General features: G+C 40.3%; 1 protein-coding gene across 2 annotated transcripts in view; it reads left to right on the top strand.

Annotated features, from left to right (window-relative positions):
- Positions 1-981: 981 nt before the first annotated feature.
- PPM1B (protein phosphatase, Mg2+/Mn2+ dependent 1B) overlaps positions 982-17,652 on the top strand; it is a 36,085-nt gene continuing 19,414 nt past the window's right edge. For both annotated transcript variants that reach the window (XM_039697681.1, XM_039697680.1), the window contains exons 1-2: positions 982-1,126; positions 15,514-16,377. In XM_039697681.1, the coding sequence (XP_039553615.1) occupies positions 15,532-16,377 (846 nt within the window). In that variant the 5' untranslated portion in view covers positions 982-1,126; positions 15,514-15,531. The remainder of the gene's footprint in view (positions 1,127-15,513; positions 16,378-17,652) is intronic.

Raw genomic sequence — 17,652 nt, 5'->3', positions numbered from 1 at the left:
TAGTAGATGAAAAGCATTACTGAGTGTTTGGAAGAGGTGAGCCATAATGAAATGTTGTCGTAGCTCCATTCCTCCTTCAGTGGGCTTAAAGTCAAGGTCAGCAGTAAGTCTCCTTTAACACTCAGCTCATCCAGAGTTCTGCTATCAGTTTAAAATCTTCACTGTCACAATAGAACTTCTATTTCCCTCCTGTCCCAGAGAAAGCTGGCTGTTATCCAGAATTTTTCCTACGATAGTTCCTTCTACCAGTGTATTCTTAAGACAAGTTCTGTAAGATGCAGTGGTTTATAAAATTGAATATGTAGTCCCTGATTCAAGAAGGATTTTGGGTGTTTGCATCCTGTTCAAAACAATGGTTAGATGCTGTTGCTGATCCACATATCTGAATTGTTGGTCATTCACTACTTGTACATTTTAAGGTGAATTTCTAGTTAATTTTATAGAAACTATTTTAAAAGAAATGTAATGATTTGTATTACAGAGGATCTGAAATACTTTTGCAGTTGAAGCTTATTGCTTTTGTTTTAAACTCTTGTACATTTTTACATCTAAGGAAGCAGAATAAAGAGCTCACAAATTACACATGGTGGGTTTAAGTCTTGTCAAACACTCAAGGAGTGTACCGTGTCATCTGAGTAGGTGAATAAAATTAAGGCAGCACAGTGATGCTAGCAGGCGTGCAAAAGCTATTCCTTCTGTTACTGAATTTAGGGACTTGAATGGCAGGTAATAGGCTGATGACTTTTTAAGTGCTTGTCAGTGTTGGTGAGGAAAATAGAGAAAAATATTAATCTGATTCTTTGTTAGCATAAATCTTGAATATGGTGTTTAGAGAGTTTACTGAAAGGTCTTTGCGGATCCAGGCACAGCTTTAGTTCAAACCCTTCTTTTTAGGAAAAAGTTGCATTCATGAAAAAATTAATGTCCAAATCTGTTGTATGCCATCTGGAGTAGCTAACTACTTCCTTTGTTTCTTTCTAGGAAATACCAAAATAAAGCAGATGTTGTGTCCTGTACTGTTATCTCAAGGTTTTGCAAGTCATTCTGTTACATGCTTCTTGGCAGCAGGAATGTAAACTAATTCTTTCAGCACTGAACTAGCACCTTGACAAGGTTAAAATTACAGGTAAGAACGAATTTGCCACTTGGAAATTTATGGGAATACGTGATTCCTTTGACTCTGTTTTTAATTTGCAGTTTGTAAATGACCATGAATTTAATGGAAATTTCTGAACAGATTGGGTAAAATGATGTTTTTTCTTCTTTAAAGATATTTAAATTTTGCTTACTGTTATTTTTTAATAGGGAGGAAATATAATTTCAAGCTTCTTTCTGTTACAATACAAAGAACTGTTAATAAGTGGGGGACAGGGATATGTAATTTTTCACTGCATAAAATGTCTGCTGACAAGATTTTGGAGAAATTATGTTCTCACACCTAAAACTGTACAGTGTCAGTAAAAGTCATGAAGTGTTTTGCCCACTATGTGTTGAGATCAGTTTACTGTCTGCATGTGGCTTTTTTCCCTACAAGGTCTGTATTTCCTTAAATGCACTAACAGCAATGGTGCTGCTTAAATTACCTGTTTTAATCAGTTGCAGAAACGTCTACATTTCTCTTACCAGGTTCCCTGTAGCTTCAGTTTTTGAACCACCTTTTCAAGGGTAAAGGTTGATGTCTTTTTCCAGGTCAATGAAAATGTTTTGGCTGCTGGTTTTCTGTCATTAACTTTATCTGATGATGACTGAGAACTCTTGTCACACTCTGTCACCTTCTTCTGAACTTGTGTATAGGGAACTAAGAGTTAATGTTATTTGAATCCTTTTGAAAAAAAAAGGATAAATATAGTGCTGTAAAACCATAGTAATGGAAAAAAATCCCATATCACCACAAATACCTGTGATAAAGATTGCATATTTTGGGTGTTTCTGAAAGGTTTAGTTCTGTTCTTAAACTGGGATTATTTGTTTTGAAGACTGTCTTTAAAATGGGTTTATTGCATGCGTCTGTCTTCAGAATTGTGATCAAATGAAGTTTTTTGAGTCTTGATTACACATTTTAGTGTCTTTGACAGGAAGAGTTGCTTGCCTCTTTTCAGTAGTGGCAGGCAGGAGTATGGACTGTTGCTCTGAAGCAGTCCTATCTGTCTTACTCTGAAGTTCAGTAATGGGTGGGTTGTAAATCAGCTACAGGTTTGTGCCAAGAAGGTGTTGTTGGTTTTTCTGCTGCTGAAATGAAAGAAGGGTTCCAGTGTGGTTTGTTTTGACCGTTTTTGTTAGTGCTGTGCTGGTTAAATGCTTGTACTTATTTAGCAGTGATGTAACATGTTGAAAAAAGGCACAACCTTTTATACTGTGCAAGTCACACTTTATTTGAATGGACCTTTAGCACTCGTCCAGCCCAACCCTTGTGTCTGGCTTCCTCAGATTTTTGTGTGAATCAAGAAACCAGCCCTCAATTATGTAAATAAAGGTGCATTGCCTTACTGTAGTTTTGCAGACCTGCTGCAGAACACTTATTCTGGTGTTTCAGACCTGTTGAGGAATAATTCACAGATTATATGAGTAAGTGATTCATTGCTGCCCTGCTCTCACAAAAGTGTGTCTGAAACTTTTTACAAACAGACTTTGCAAAAGGTAAGAAAAGTTGTCTTAAATGCCTAAATTAAGAGCAGGGGAGAGCTCACTCCCAGTGACATAATGTGTCATGCTAATGACACATTTACACAAGTAAAATTCTTCAGTTTTAATATCAGTAGTGTAGTGGATAAATTTTAGTTCTTTGTCTTCAAAATCTGAGGTGCTGTTTCTATAGTAAAAACCTGACTGTTGTTTGTTAGATTGGTGGTTAAAAGGAGCAAATTCAATTTAACTCTAAATTCTTGGTCCTTTATTGAATTTAGAGAACCAAACCAGCAGTTCTGCATAGAAATAGTCAAAAACTTTATATGTGAAAGATCACTTTTATGCTAAGTTAAAGCTTTGTAGTATCCAAGTACCACCTGTGCATCTGTTTTGAACAGCCCAGTAAAGAAATGAGAACGTGCTAAATGGCTACAGGAAATATGAGCAGGTACGACCAAGGAATTTCACCAAATATCATGGGTCTTGTCATAGGATGGTCAGTAGGGATAGGCAGCAGTACAGTGCAGACTTCCACATGCTATAATAAAGACACACTGAGTTGCAGGGTTTGGGTGAAGGACAAAATGTGATTTCAAGGATAAGCCTGGCCAGGTAATACCTGAATTAAGCAGATAGGCCTATTTCACTGAAGTGCCAGTGCACCAAATTTCTAGTCCAAGAAAATGGTACAAGAACATGAATGCTGATTTAGGCTGAGCTATCTTTACTTCTGAAGACTTTAGCTTCCATCCTGTCCTGGGGCAGGTGCTGGCAGCAGTAGTCTGCTTTGCCCTGTCTGGGCCCAGCCTTCTTGTGTTTGCTGAATCAGCCTGGGTATTTGCCTATTGTTATGTATTACTTTCTCTGTACCTCAGATAAACTATTTGCAGGTAACAGGATTGAATTTCCCGGTCTTTGAAGTGTTTGGAGGAAGTCTTGGTAAAGAAAAGGTGAATATGTTACCTGAAAACCTAAGATGAGTGACATTAAGACATTGAGAAGAACAGTCACTTTCTTACTGAGAATGGCACTGTATACTTCTTCAGTTAAGTCCCTAGCTGTGGTGCTAATCTGATCTAAGGGCTGCTGATATTCAGAAGTCACACTGGCAAACACAGAATTCTGTGTAGCTAAGAAAAGCACTGCATGTGTTTTTTAAGTTTTCATTTGGGCACAGATCTGTGTGAAGTTGACTTCGGCAACTTGAATAAGAAGGAACCTGCGTGGTAAAGGTTCTGTGACTAAAAAATATGTCAACCTGGGCACTGATGACCTTGTACTAAGTACAGTAATTGGAAAGCTGGATGCAGAGTCTGCTCTCAAGGTTTCTGTGAAGTTCATCTTGAATATCTGAGGTATGATTTCTAACCTTGTAGCTGTTGAGATGCATTCCAGAAAAATAAGAAGCCTCAGCATAAAGTATGCTATTTGCCCATGGGTGACAGATGGTTGCCACACAGGCTGAGCTGGAAAATCTGTAGTTAAGTAGCATCATCCATATTTTTAGTAAAGTGCAGAAAACAAACTATAAAATTCATCTCTGAAAGGACCACAGGTATGTTTTTCTCTTGTTAACATAGCTAAAAAGGTTTTAGCCTTTAGCCTAGCTCCTGGTGCTCCTTTCCATTACTTTGACTTTTGTGTTGAAGGTTATAGCCCCCTTGGATCTGCTGTCTAAGCTGCTGGCTTCCAAACCCACTGCAGTCAAAGTCACAAAGTTTTTCATAATACTAAAGCTAACTTTGCACTTCTTCACTGAAACAGTTCAAAGAGTAAGGGCAAAAACCTCTCAGCCAGCAGTTCTGAAAGAAAAGAAATAGCTGGCACAATGTGGTGGCGAGCAGCTGAGGCAGAGCAGAAGCATTCATGTTTTCAGGTACTGCTACTGGCATTGAAAATAGGTGTAAATATACAGCATTAAATTATGCCTGTGATTGTTTTGTACCTCCAGACCAATTTGAAATAGCTGAAGTTCTTTCTGAAATCTTAATCTCCTTTGTAACTTGCTGGTTTAAAAGTAGTGTGGTGGGGGGAAATGTTGTGTTTTGTTTATCTTTGTTATTTGTTCTTTTCCCCAACTATTGTAACAATGTTGTGCTGAAATGAATTTAAAAATTACAGCTGTAGCTCCTAGGCAAGTATGCTACCTAGTAGTAGCAATGGCTTGCAACATTTTTTTTAATTCCTGGTTTAGAAGTCTCTTTGGCTTCTTTCACAACATCCTGGCAGGAAAAGTTTTGGTGGGAACTCTGTATTGGTATTTTATGTTGATACTTATTTTCTTTCTGCCAATATCTTTGGTCAGGTGACATCCTTCCTAAAGCCAACACCCATGGCCACAGATTACCTAAAACCAAACCCAAATCCTCCAAATAAAACCTCAAAATGGTAATAACTGTTCTTCTATGTTGTTCATTTTTTGAGTGAAAATAAAATATTTAGGTTTTATTCTTAGGTTGCAATAATTTGTTTGACTCTGCCGGTATTTGTGCCTACATAGTTAGAGTAGGCCAATATCTTTGGTCAGGTGACATCCTTCCTAAAGCCAACACCCATGGCCACAGATTACCTAAAACCAAACCCAAATCCTCCAAATAAAACCTCAGAATGGTAATAACTGTTCTTCTGTGTCATTCATTTTTGAGTGAAAATAAAATATTTAGATTTTATTTTTAGGTTGCAATAATTTCTTTGACTCTGCCAGTATTTGTGCCTACATAGTTAGAGTAACTGTTACAGCCAGTCTCCAGTAACTATTGGCCTAATGTAAATGGATGTAGTGCCAGTGTTTTTAAGGTCAGTGAGTAAGAAGTGAGACCAAGTTTTCTGGGATCAAAATGAAAACTATTTGCAGTGTGTGTAGACAGATGTACTGTGTAAAGTCTATATGTGCACATACACTAGAGAGAGACTACAGGATGGATGCAGAGGAGCTTTCTACGAAGATTAAACTTTGATTTTTAATTTTTTTTTTTACTTAAACCAGAGAAGTTATTTCTTCCTGCGCTTTCCATAAGTTTTGAAATTGTTTGTCATGGATACTTATGATTATTTATTTGTCATTTACATCTTTAATATCCAGTGCAGCATTTTTTCTTTTGAAATGTCATTCTTTTTTTATAGTGGAGCACATGTGCCTTGTAACAGGAAACTCTGGCACTGTTTCTTTTCCGCAGCCCTGACTTATTAGAAATGACTAGCCTAGTTGAGTGCATCCTTCTGAGGAAGAGATATTTTACAGTACACTTTCATGACCTAAGCCCAAAAGATTTATGTTGGACCATTCTCATATTATGAAAAGATATAGTATTGCCTGTGGGACTGTTAGCCATCAAAGTGGTATTAGTTTAGTTCTGATGTTTTTTATGAAACTGACATGTGATGTGAAAATTATTTTATAGTATCTATAAAAACTTTGGTTATGGCTTTTAGACTTCTGTAATGTAATTATGTGTTTGTTGCTGTCATGGTTTAACCCTAGCCAGCAACTAAGCACTGCACAGCTTCTTGTTCATGTCACCTCCTCCCTCCCCAGTGGCATGGGAAAGAGAATCATAAAAATCAGAAAAGTCATGGGTTGAGACACAGGCTTTTTAATGGGACAGGGAAGGAAGAAAAAGAAGTAAAATATGCAAAACGAGTGATTCACAATGCACTCACTTGCTTTTACCACTTGCCAACCAATGTAAGCAGTAGCCACTGGCCAGTTTTCTCCCCAGTTTATACATTGAGAGTGATGTCATAGATTTTGGAGTATCTCTGGCCAGTTTGGGCCAGCTGTCATGGCTACGTCTCCTTCCAGCTACTTGTGCCTCTCTGGCCTTCTCCGTTGGCAGGACACGAGAAGCAAGAGAGTCCTTGACTTAGTATAAACACTGCATAACACACTGATATTTTTAGTTGTTGCTATCAACTTTATTCTCATACTGTATCCAAACCACAACTCTATACCAGCTATGAGGAAGACAGTTAAATAACTCTGTCCCACCTGAAAGCAGGGCTATATCCATTTGCATCCTACCAAGGTGCTTCACTTTCCAATACACCCAAGTAATCACTATCACCTTTCCTGTATTTTGATATATAAACAGAGATACCGTTCCCATACTACATGGGCCATCCTTTCAAAATGTTTGTTGAGGTTTGGTCCATGACTTTTGGCTTTGTATGTTGTACTAGTCCTTCAGGGCAGGAGAGCATGTGTGTAGCATTGGATTGTTTTGCTGAAGCCAGCGCTGGTTCCATCACTGCTATGCGTGTCTGGTTCCATCATCAAAATTCCATTCTTCATTAAGCTGGGTAATGCTATTACAATACCCTTGATATGGCATTTAACAACCATGGAAGTGATGATCTACAGTATTGTATAGCAGACAATATTCAAATCATTTGCTGTTCTGTTTTTCCCCAGAATCAAATCCCCTTGAGGTACACATCGGACTTCCCCATCCTTCTGTGTTACCCAGCAAGTGCACCCAGTTCCTTGAGCAAATGCAATCCTGTGGATGGTCGCTGGATCTCCTGTTCAGATTCTTTACCTTTCTTTATTCTGTGGCAAAACCAATTGTCAGAAGGATTTGAACTACTTTTCCCTCTCTCAAAAACTTCTGTTGTTGTATTGCCTCACACAATATTGCCATCAGTGTTTTAAGTGTTCTAGAGCTTTGCTTTGTTTCAGTACTTTTTTTATCAGTCCATGGCTAATAGTAGGTCTGTGCTTCCACCCCTGGAATAGTCGATTCCAGGTGTACTGGATGGGCCTGCGCTCCAGGCTTGAGCAAACTGCACTAGCAGTATCAATTGTGGCATATTGCTTGGCTGCCTCTGACTCCAGTTCGTATTGAAGTTCCAGCAGGTCTGGCTGGACTTGGAGGTGGCATGGCTTTGTTCAGGCTATGACAGTGTGCTGTTAGTCTGCACTGGCTATATGGGACTGTTAGAGAGTGAGTGATTCCTGCTGATCACTCCTTGGCTCTCCATATGACAAATCAACTTATGGATGGTGTCAGGATGTCTCGGTTGGTGTGATTCTGCGGCCAGTGGACCATTGTGATGGCACCTGTTGTTCTTTGACCCACACCAGAAGCATCCTGCAGGAGATGGGGCAAGGTAGGCAGCTGTTTAATTTCTACTCTCTCCAAGGCAGCTGTACCCAAGGCTTAGCAGTACCTTTTTGAGTGCTTGGAAGCACCCCCTCATGAGGCAGTATAGGCAAAGGATGCACTGGAGTCTCAGGCCCAGTCACAGTGGAGTGCTTTTGCCACTCATTCCCAGTCAGGCTCACATTTGCCTTCAACAGAGTTAGCTGTTGGGATTGCCCTGCCACTCCAGAAACACAAATAGTGCCTGCCCCTGTGCAGCAGTGTTTGCTAGAACCTTTGACTCTGTGGGTCTGCTGTGCAAGGTGTCCAATCCACACAGTCCACCAAATCCAGCTGTTTCTTTCCTCCACCTGGCTGGAGGCAGGGTCCCTCTAGTCCTGGCTGCAGTATTCAGTTCTGGGCCCCTCAGTTTGGGATGAACGTTGAGACACTTGAGCATGTCCAGAAGAGGGCAACAAGGCTGGTGAGGGGCTTGGAATACGAGCCCTGTGAGGAACGACTGAGGGAGCTGGGGATGTTTAGCCTGGAGAAAAGGAGACTCAGAGGTGACAGTATCACTCTACAACTTCCTGAAGGGTATTGTAGTCAGGTGGGGGTTGGTCTCTTTCACCAGGCAGCAACTCAGAATGAGAGGACACAGCCTTAAGCTGCATCAAGTGAAATACAGGTTGGATATTAGGGAAAAGTTTTTTACAGAAAGGGTGATCAAGTTCTGGAGTGTCTGCCCGGGGAGGTGGTAGAATCATCATCCCTGGATGTGTTTAAAAAAAGACTGGATGTGGCACTCGGTGCCATGGTCTAGTTGAGGTGTTAGGTCTGGGTTAAGCTCAATGATCTTGGGTCTCTTCCAACCCAGTGATTTGGTGTGATTCTGTGTGTTCACTATTTATTCACTTCTTGTAGATGTGAATCAGAATCCCTTGAAGATCAGGAGTAAGAGTAGCCCCTCCACTCTGTCTGGGGAACTGCTCACTAGAGACTGGAGCAGCAGTGTCCTGCAATAAGACTCTCTTGTGATTTTCTTTGCTCTTTTCCTACTCATGCTTGTAGGGTCAAGGTAGATTTTTCCATCCCACTTCCTCATGTCCTCTCTGAGGTCATACAGGGTGGCCTGTGATGTTTATGCTTACTTCTCATAGTTGGGACACTGGTCCATACAAGTGGGGAATAGGATGTATTGTTGTTCACAGCCAAGATACAGGCCTGTAGTGAGGAAGAGGCATTTTGTTTGTATTATGGGAGTTGGCCAATTTTGTCCGCTATTTGTCCCTCTCAATCTTTCCAGATCATTATTGCCAATGAGTTGGTGTATGACAATGGTTGATATTCTACCACATGGGTCATGTACACTTGTCTTCATCTGGGTTTTTGGGTAACTGCTTGTTGTTACCATCCACATCATCATAAATCCACATCATCATAAATCTCCTCTAGCACGGCTAATTGCCTCAGGTACTGGATGCCTCTATCCATGACAGTCCACTTGCCTGGGTGGCATAACCTGTTCCTTGAAGGAATACCTTTCCTTCACACCTGGAGTCACTTTCAGAGGCTGAGGGCTTGTGCCCCTTTCGAGTTCCTTGGTTAATGCCCTCTGTAGAATGGGGTGCCAGCTGTTTGGATCCTCTAATTCCACGTTGCTGGGCCTGTTATTCCAGCATTGGAGCAACCAGGTGATGCCCTTGCCTGGATGATTGTTGCAATCTTTTTGCATATGTCACAGCTCACTCAAGGATAGGGATCAGATGATTAACTATATCTTTTGTATATCTTTTAACTATATTTGTTCTGCCTCTTCTCCCACCTCTCCTCATTAAAGCTTCATCCCTCACTAAATGAGCTCACCTTTGCATATCTCTCTGCTTATGTGTAGCTGGGGCTGATAGAGGCACAAGTTGGTGCTTTGGTTCAACCACAGTGCCTGTCACTGGGGTTGGAGTAGTCCCTGTGCCCATCATTTTCCCATCACATCCAGAGGCCTTTTTTTCCCTCAAGGGTACTGGACAGTCCTGAGCATGGCTCAGTAGGCCTGGGCCAGGCTGCAGCATGTTGCCGTGGGTTTTGCCTCTCTGGGATTTCCTGGCTGGCAGCATAATTTCTCCCAATATTTAGCTAGTCTTTCCAGATTTTGCACTTGTTCAGGGCTGAAGTTGCAAAGCACTGGAGGTGCCCACTGTCCTAGGCACTTGCCCAAACTATCCCCCACACCCTGCCACTTATCACTATCCAGCCTCAGGGCAGATCCCTGTGGGTGGCATTCTGAAATAATTGTTGATCGTAAAACAAGACCTTGAACACAATCAGAAGACACAGCAATAGGAGTGCTGGTTTGAACATCCCAAGGATATTAAAAATTCCCAAGTGCTGTTTTCATTGGCCTAGAGGAGAAAGGGAAGAGGAAGGGAGATAGATATCAGTCTCCCTCATGGATTGGGTCTCTGAGAAGAGGTAAAAGTTGTAATTATTATAGTTTCCTATAGATGGCTCCCAAAGTATGGAGATGTGGGCAGTGCTGAGTACAAATAGCAGATCAGTTTCACGAGCGGCAGTTCTGTCATGTTATGAGAGTTACAGAGTACAACAACATAACCTTAGCCTGGTTCCCATGGGTGACAAACAGCCAGGGGGTAATATGTACAAGTATTTTATAATGTGACTTTATGAACAAGGACACCACACCATCTTGGAGAGCAAATACACCACCGTTACCAGTGACTAATATAATGAGTACTTGTAAGAAATTTCTTCTGATAGTCAGATTTGTCGTTATCTCAACCCTTTGTGCCCTGTGTTGGGCACCAGAAATGTCTGTCATGGTTTAACCCCATCCAGCAACTGTGTGCCACACAGCTGCTCACTCACTACCCTGATCCAGTCAGATGGAGGAGAGAATCAGAAGAATAAAAGTGAGAAAACTTGTGGGTTGTGATAAAGACAGTTTAAAGGGACAGAAAAGGAAGAAAATTATAATAATGAAAGAATTAAAAAGAAATGAGGCACAGTGCAGTTGCTCGTCACTCGCTGACCAATGCCCAGCCAGTTCCCAAGTGGTAGCCCTGGCCAGCTTTCCTCCCAGTTTATATATTAAGCATGATGTCATACAGTATGGAATATCCCTTTGGCTAGTTTGGGCCAGCTGTCCTGGCTGTGTCCCTCACGACTTCTTGTGCCCCTCCCACCTCCTGGCAGGGTATGAGAGCTGTCAAGTCCTTGACTTAGTATAGCTAACAGTGCTTAGCAACAGCTAAAAACCTCAGTGTGTTATCAACGTTATTCTCATACCGTATCCAAACCACAAGTCTGAACCAGCTACTAGGAAGACAATTACCTCTATCCCAGCTCAAGTCAGGACAGCACTGGCCTTTATGACAGTAATCAAGTAAATATTTCTGCCTGTTAAATATATATCTGATTTGAAAGGAGTATGCTTTTCACTTAAAATAGCTGCCTATTTATCATATAGTACAAAATAATGAATATCTATACCTGAGCAAGAGTTATTTGTTAATTTTTAAGTAGATCTTTAGAGAAAATGAGCACTTGGGTTTTTGTCTTTTAAATGCAAACACAAGGTTGTGCAAATTTAATTTTAACGCTCTTTTCCTATATGGTTGATCTAATACCAAAGAGTCTTCTTCACTGTGTAGCTGGGGCAGAGAAAATATTGATCATGAATTCTTCTTGCGTGTCAGAGGATGTGACTTTTGCCTTCGTTCCTCTATACCTCAAAAGGCTACATGTCTTTGGTTTCCTGAGTCTGAATTGTTGCCTGTATATGAGATAAGGACCCTCACATAGGATTTCACTCTGGTAGAAAACATTAGAGAAAAATACAGGTTGGAACTTCAGAGAAGTAAGCCTTTGGTTAGATTTTTGCTCTGGGATGTCAGCTTTTGTTGGAGACTTGTTACCCTGAACTCTCTTGAGCTGTTGATGTAAGACTAGAGATGAACAATGTACACTAGAGAGATAGTTGTAGCCTCTGCTTTGGTAGTGTATTGCTCAGGTTCAACTTTTTCATCACCACAGAGGGGCAGAGTAATTTCTTCCTATAAAGTAATTTCTCCTCTGTAAAAGCATTCCAAAAGCCTTTGAACCTTAGTGATTATTGGTCCTGCCAGGCAATAGGTTTTTTAAAAATTGGATTATTATTGTTTTCTTTTTTTCTGACCTCTTCCAGGGTTGGAAAGACTACAAGGAGAAGAGCATCCTAGGGTTTCATTTTTGATCTGAGTAATATATGGTGTTTTAAAAAATGGTCTGTGGAGCATGGGCAAGAACTAAGGCCTTCTTCATTTCCAAGAAAATTTTGGTCATTGCAGTAGACATGGTCTTCCTGATTTTGAAAGTTTCATCTAATAATTTTAGATGGGGTAAATCTTTTCACCACAAGGAAATTAATGTTTTCTCAGACCAATCTGTTATTCAATTAAATTTCATACAAAAATGAGATAATTGGAAAATAAATCTCAAAACTGAAGGGTACTGAACTTTTGATTTTATGCTGATTAAAGCCATGACTGAATTACTGGTTTGCAGGTGGGTGCCTCATCTGTTCTTCTGCTGACTGTGTTTTATCTTGAGACTAAATCTTTCTCTACAAAGATGTTTGGGGCTTAATGCCTTAACTCCCTCAAGAAATGTTGAGCTGGTTTGGCTAAGAGAAAGTACGCTGAAGTCTTAGTTAAAAACTTGAATGGTGGAAGGATAAACATGCTTAAAATATGTGGTACGAGTGAGTGGTTGGTTAGCCCAAGGGCAGGCCTTAGCAGGGTAGGCTGGACCAGTGTTCTGATGTTGTCACAGGAGGTATAACCAAGTACCTGGAATAAAGTCACCTTGTCCCTCTGTACAGCCCAGCTGGTGAGTGTTGAGGAATGAGCTTTGCCAAAGAGAGCCCAGGGGTGAGTCCTGATGGAGAACCAGGACAAATGTGTTGAACGTCAGAGAGCAGCGTGTCTGAAGGGGGGAAGGTTTGGCACCTGTTAGAAAAGGTGTTCCCGCTATTCTGGGAGAAGTGATGGTTTTCCTCTGTTAGGAGCTCGTGAGACTGCATCACGAATGCAGTGTGGACTGCTCACCTTCCAGTACAAGAAAGGCACAGACATGGAGAAACACTCTGTTACTGAAGGGACAGAGCCTGTGATGTGTGAGGAGGGGGAGATAGGAGTTTCTTCCATGTGGAGGAGGAAAGGCCAAGCTGTCTTCCAGCACTGTCATGGGAGGGATAGACAAGGTAATGCTATGTTCCTCCAGGAGATGTGTGATGAAAGCCTAGGAGGCAAACAACTCAAGCTGATTCCCAGACTTACTGATAGCAAATCAATTTCTGCATCCTTTATTTGCAATATTAAATGGGATATTTAGACTATTAAGAACATAATCTTGAGTAGTGTGGTTTTCTTATTTTCCAGTTTGTTATAAAAAAGTGAACCTACTATGAAGCAAGTAAAACTCATATATGACATATGCCTTTGGTGTTTTTTTATTTTTAAGTGTGTTTTATTTTATGGATATAAAACACAGCACAATACTGAACTCAAAGGCCTTTGCAGTTTCATAGGTTTTGATCTTTTTCCTCACTCAGTCACATGATTTCTTCCACATTTTTCATTTTAAGAATGTAAGGACATAGTTAACACAATTAAAGGAATTTCATAGAAGGTATGAAGGACAGATACCTATTGGAGGGTATCTGTCATTTTGGCAGCATTTCAGTCCTGTATGACAGTTTTACTGGTAAGAATGTTTTGTGTGCTTTTAAAGTAGTTTTATATTGTGTAATACGTGCATAAGTGATTGTGAGATACCAGAATCCTTTCACAAGTCTCCTTTACTGATATTAGTTGCACTATTAAACTATGTGGAACTTGTTCAGCTCTTAACTGAGAACGCTGGTTGCTGAGAGCTCTGTTTTGTAGTGGTATGTTGCGCTGTCTTGCTTACCCTCTGACACAGATTAATTTTGTTTGTTTTCAAAGCAAAATCAAATGTTTTGAGAGAAGGGGTTGTGCAAGGTTTTGACTACTTTTCTCAGTGATGGACACACTTTGTGTGTCCTTTCCATCACTTCACAGTGTCACAAAAAACTGCTGAGCAAGCTGGGATCTTCAGCACTGCATGGACATCATTGTATCAGAGGTAGCGTGGAGTTGGGTTGATCACTGTGTAGTCCTCTCTATACTTCTTGTGTGTTTAGGTGAGGGGAATTGCAGAGGTAAGGAGTAGTCAGTCTCTTCCTGACCAGCAACAAATTGTTAAACTAGAATTAGGTTATCATGACTCTGTAGATTCTGCAGGGTACTACTGTGTCAGAGACGAGAGACTGCTCAGGATCAGTTGTGGCAGAATTCTTGCCAATTGTTTTTGAATGAAATTTGCTGTAATTTTCACATCTAAGGATTTTATAGGATGATGACTTCTAGCATGGTCTGAAGTTGTGATACCTGAGTTTCTGAGATCTATGGATTAAAGAAAGTATTCTCTACTAACTTTGTAAAGGGCAAGGTAGTTTTTCAGGTCTGTGTAGGACACTGGAGTCTAGTACAGGAGAGGAAATGAGAAGTCTTCCAAAGCTTCAGCATAGATTATTCACATTTTACCTGTGAGCTTGCATTCTGGAGATAGTCTCCAAATACTGAAGAACTTCTAACTTTCTGCAGATTATTTACTTCCCTTAGCTCCTATCTCTTGTAATTGAATACATTTTGTAATTTATAAAATTTATTAATTTAAATTTATTGGAATAAATTCTGAACTTGAAATCCCATGTAAGCACATGAAAGTCTTTCAGGGATGGCTGAGAGTTGAGGTTGTTCAGTCTGGAGGAGCCTGGGGAGATCTTGTAGAGGCCTTTAAGTACCTAAAGATAACATACAAGGAGGCTGGAGAGGGACTGTTGGCCAAGGGTAGTGATGGGACAAGGGGAATGGCTTCAAACTGTAAGAGGGCAGGTTTGGATTTGAGATAAGAAAGAAATACTTTACTGTGAGGGGGAGACATTGGAAGATACTGCCCAGAAAAGCTGTGGATGCCCCATCCCTGGAAGTGTTCAACACCAGGTTGGAGGCAGCCTTGTGCAGTCTGGTCTAGTGGAAGATGTCCCTGCCCATGGTGAGAGGAGTTGGAAGAATATAATCTTTAAAGTTTTTTCCAGTCCAAACCATTCTATGATTCTATGGTAAATATTGAAATGTTGTTTTATGTTGTTAATTTGTTAAAAAATTCTTCTGAGAGGTTTTCTTGCATTTAAGTGGGAATTACTGCCTTGGTTCTTTTGGTGGATGGTCTGTGTTCCCCTGTGGTCACTTTTGCCATGCCTTACAAGAATACAGAAGTAACATGGTACATGCAGATCAAGGGAGACCAATCCATTCTGATTTATGAACATTAATTGATCTTCTTCATGCCACAGTAAAACTGGAAAGAAAGTAGGAGTGATATAGTTGTTGTTTTTCCATCATAAATTTGTCTCTGCAGAGGATGACAAAATCAGCAGGGCTGCAAAGGTATGTGAACTACTCTACCTTCGTATGGAGATTGAATTTTCATGAAGTAGCTCTTCAAAAAAGCCAGCAGCCCAAAAAAATAAAATGCATACAGGTTTGTAAATTCACACTTCATTCATGTCATGTATTAATTCTTTTTTTCCTCAATATAGTTGTTGGCTTTTGCATGTGTGCATGCTTTATCACTTGTTTTATAAAGAAGAAACACAGGAAGCTAACAACAAAGCTGATATGGAATGGTGGTTTTATAAATAAGACTTCTTCTCTCTGTTTTCCAGATTCAATATTGCATAAACATGGGTGCATTTTTGGATAAACCAAAAACTGAAAAACATAATGCTCATGGTGCAGGGAATGGCTTGCGTTACGGCCTCAGCAGTATGCAGGGATGGAGAGTGGAAATGGAAGATGCTCACACAGCTGTTGTAGGTATTCCCCATGGCTTAGAGGACTGGTCCTTTTTTGCTGTCTATGATGGTCACGCAGGATCTCGTGTTGCAAATTACTGCTCCACGCACTTATTAGAACACATCACTAACAATGAAGACTTTAGGGCGACAGAAAAACCTGGATCTGCTCTTGAACCTTCAGTGGAAAATGTCAAGAGTGGAATCAGAACTGGCTTTTTGAAAATTGATGAGTATATGCGCAATTTCGCAGACCTCAGAAATGGCATGGACAGAAGTGGCTCAACAGCAGTGGGAGTTATGATTTCACCTGAGCATGTATACTTTATCAACTGTGGTGATTCACGTGCTGTTCTCTATAGGAATGGACAAGTCTGTTTTTCAACACAGGATCACAAACCTTGCAATCCGAGGGAGAAAGAGCGAATCCAGAATGCAGGAGGCAGTGTAATGATTCAGCGTGTTAATGGTTCATTGGCAGTTTCTCGAGCTCTGGGGGACTATGACTACAAATGTGTTGATGGTAAAGGCCCTACAGAACAACTTGTTTCTCCAGAGCCTGAGGTGTGTGAAATTTTAAGGGCAGAAGAAGATGAATTTATCATCCTGGCTTGTGATGGCATCTGGGATGTAATGAGCAATGAAGAGCTCTGTGAATATGTAAAGTCTAGACTTGAAGTATCAGATGACCTGGAAACAGTGTGCAATTGGGTAGTGGACACTTGTTTACATAAGGTATGTATTTTCTCCAAACAGCTGTCTAAAATTATCTTCTGCTTAGGTACAGTGTTAACAGCTGTTCCTGGCCTACTGTTCCCCTTCTCCACCTTCTTTTCCTCAAAGTTCTGTACCCATTTGACTGCATAGAAGAATATACAGCCTCACCCTATATGCTTAGAAAGGTGATAGCAATTGCAAAAATAAAGGCTGGTTTTTTTCCCCAAGTAATGTTTGCATATAGTTCCAGCTCTAAATGTTGATTCTAAATACAAAATTTGTAAAATTAATATATTCTGAGCAAGATACTTTGTGGGTTTTTTTGTTCTTTGAAGATGGGTAGTGTTTGTATCCTTTGCATAAAACCAGTGGCAGCATCTCCTCTTTGAGGTGTTGTTTGTCTGTCACTTGTGCCCTCAGCTCATTGTAGCTTAGCTGGAGTAACACCACCTTTGCATCTGAACTTGCTTCCGCTCCTCAAATTTAGTTTGTTTGGAGCAACTACTGGTTGGTCTACATATGTTAAATATGTATTCCATTTCCAACATTTCGTGAAAAGTGCAACTCCTGCTAGTACAAACAGAGTTCCTTTGGTAGGCCACAGACTAAACATGCGATTTTGAGGAATATGCTAAAATTCACAATTGTAACTCTGAAGGGTAAGTTGTGTGTTTTTTCCAGAAATAGGGTTATATTCCGGCATATACCACAGTGTATGATTAGTTTAAATGCTGTGTAAATTGCTTTTCTGACCAAGAACTCAACCAGCCTTGTTAAAGGATGGTCACTCTCAGATTCTTTCAGTAAAACTGAGCACTGACCACATGTTTATTTTCCAAAGTCAGATCCTGGATCTCTGTAACAACCAGGCTGTGGATTGTACCACATAATTCTAAGTGATGGGTGTCCTCACATGCTTGGTACAAAAGGGAATATAGGCAAACTCCTAAGCAGTATTTCTAAAGGAATTAATTCTAATGTCAAATTCTTAATTGCTTCAGGAGAAAGATTTGTTGTGATAGATGATTAGAACTATCCAGTAGCTTGTCTTTACACAGCAACAGTATGCAGTGACTAATGGCGCTTAAAATTCTACACAAAAAAAAAGTGAAGCTAAGATTTGATTTTCAAACCAGTGGTTTAAATTATGATTCTGCTGGATCCCCTTGTAAGAGACTTAAAATTGTGTTTTTAAATTTGGCTGTGAATTACAATTTTGAAAATGAAATATGAGCAGGCAGAGTGCTAGTAAAGAACTGGCATTAAATTAGTATCTAAAAAAGCCATTGGGTG

The sequence above is a fragment of the Passer montanus genome, unplaced genomic scaffold (genome assembly GCF_014805655.1).
Source record: "Passer montanus isolate IOZ18808 unplaced genomic scaffold, ASM1480565v1 scaffold12, whole genome shotgun sequence".
In the NCBI taxonomy this organism is placed as follows: Eukaryota; Metazoa; Chordata; class Aves; order Passeriformes; family Passeridae; genus Passer; species Passer montanus.
Note: the sequence above shows the minus strand (reverse complement) of the source record. Positions and strands in the feature narration are given on the sequence as shown.